Consider the following 2,239-nt stretch of genomic DNA (forward strand, 5'->3'; position numbering starts at 1 on the left):
GAGTGTTAAACAAATAGAAAGCAAAATATTAGCACTACCGACAAACAAATCAATAGACACGGTTGAGCTGTTTCGTAAATTAGATGAAGCAACTGGTCCTTTAGATACCACCTGGGGTACAGCCAAAGCCTTGTATTTAGGAAATAGCACGCTTATACCAACTAAAACATATATGAATATACACGATCGTGCTCGAAAGGCCAGAGCTTCCAAATTTTGCAGCAAATCAATATATGATGCTTTACAAAAAGAAAAAAAAGCGATTGTTGGCACCTTTGAGGAGCGGCTGCTGCGGAAGTATTTATTAGAAGGCGGACTGAATGGTTTGGGCTTAAAAGACGATACTCGTGCAAGCTTGAAGGACGTTTTACTACGTCTAGGAAGGGAACGCGCAAATTTTAAAAACAAAGTAAACATATCTATGCACAGCTTTGCGCACTTAATTAAAGATTACCAATTGGTTCGCGATTTTCCGTCTACACTTTTGGAAGCGACTATAATTGATAACAACAACACAAATCAAGGTCCTTGGAAGTTTACATTGCAGCCGCAAGTTGTTGATGGGTTTTTAAAACATTGCCCGGATCGAATACACCGTTGGAATATCTGGCGAGCTAATGTACGCAAAGCCTCCACTCATATGGACAAGAGTTTAGAAAATAGCACACACATAGAAAAGATAAGGTCATTGCGAAAACGGCAGGCCAATATTTTAGGCTACCCAAATTACGCTACCATGTCCATGCAGACGAAAATGGCCAGCAGCATATCTAACTTGAAGCAAATATTTTCCAAATTGCTACAATTCGCAGGACCGGCTCAATCCGTAGAAATCGAACAACTACAAAATTTCGCCACAGCTAGTGGCTTTGAACACAGGTTAGACGTCTACGATGTTAGTTATTGGCAGCGCAAATATCTTCTATCGAAGTATAAACTTGACGAGGAGACTCTTCGAAAATATTTCCCATTGCCGAAAACACTCTCTGGGCTGTTTGCTTTTAGTGAAAGTTTGTTTGGCATTAAAATTGTGGAACGTACGGATGCACAGATTTGGCAACCTCTTGTAAAATACTATGATGTTTACGACAACGATCGGGGATTAAAATCAGTTGGTGGCTTTTATATTGATTGTTACTCCAAAGAAAATAAACTTGGAAAAAATAATGGATGGATGGTCAGCATCCGTAATCGTAATAACTCCGCTAAATTGTCGCCACTTTGTGCCCTGATATTTAATTTTACCCCGCCATCAGGGAATGGGCCTTGTTTGCTTAGTATGGATGACTTGCGAATGGTTTTCAAAACTTTCGGTTCGGCATTACAGCACATATTGACAGAAGCTCCATTTACGGATTTAGCTGGCCTGTCAAATATTGAATGGAACGCATCTCAAGTTGCAGGATGCGTTCTAAGTAATTTCCTCGATAATCCGTCTATTTTGAAAACCATTTCAGATAGCTAAAATTGCGGTTCCCTTCCAGATGACTTAGCCCAGAAAACAAAACTTCTCGGGTGATTGGGGTGCAGCCCAATTTCGTCATTTGTATTCTAAAGTAATTGCGGCAGACATTATGGAGGCCTTTGAAGATAATAATGAGGATATGAATTCAGTAGGTGAAAGATTTAAGAAAACATTTCTACCGCTAGGGGGAGCCGTGCCTGCTGCTGAAGTGTTCCGGCGTTTTCGAGGTCGAGATCCGTCTGTCGAAGCTTTGTTAAAATCATTGAACATCTGGCGAGATACGCGAACCCCTCACAGTTTATAATTTGATTTTTAAAACCACAAAATATGAAATTGTTTGAAATTTACTTTTTTTAATAAAGAAATTGTGACGCCGCGGAAATCAACAAAACACCTTCGAAATGTTGAAAAATTGCGCATTCTATACCCGATATACGGCAACGCTAACGCTTTGATTTTTTTATGCTTTTTGTTGATAAATTATATTATATAAATTAGAGAGTCTATAAATTCTAGCATATATTTTACTAAAGCCTTTTGATTTCACCTATCCATGATTTAAATACAACAATAATAGTACCCCAAAATTAATTATATACATGGCTAAGAATTATGAACGAAAAAATTTCACTTTGCTGTTCAATTATTAATGAAATAGTGTTGGAAGCAATTCCTTCATTTCCGTTACTATAGAGGCAAATAATGCGACAAACGCACTGACACTGTGAAACACAATTCGACAAATAAATCTTTCATGAGTGGTTTAAGGAAACC

The 2,239-nt window shown here is 38.2% G+C and overlaps 1 protein-coding gene across 1 annotated transcript; it reads left to right on the plus strand.

Moving 5' to 3' along the window:
• Positions 1 to 4: 4 nt before the first annotated feature.
• Positions 5 to 1,899, plus strand: LOC119643378 (probable cytosolic oligopeptidase A; the record flags this gene model as incomplete). Its single annotated transcript, XM_038042728.1, is given in 2 exon segments — positions 5 to 1,512; positions 1,514 to 1,899. Coding segments are annotated over 2 exon segments (1,764 nt in total), but the record flags the coding sequence as incomplete, so codon positions are not given.
• Between the last annotated feature and the right edge of the window lie 340 nt (positions 1,900 to 2,239).

Source organism: Glossina fuscipes, unplaced genomic scaffold, assembly GCF_014805625.2.
Source record: "Glossina fuscipes isolate IAEA_lab_2018 unplaced genomic scaffold, Yale_Gfus_2 60558, whole genome shotgun sequence".
Taxonomy (NCBI): Eukaryota; Metazoa; Arthropoda; class Insecta; order Diptera; family Glossinidae; genus Glossina; species Glossina fuscipes.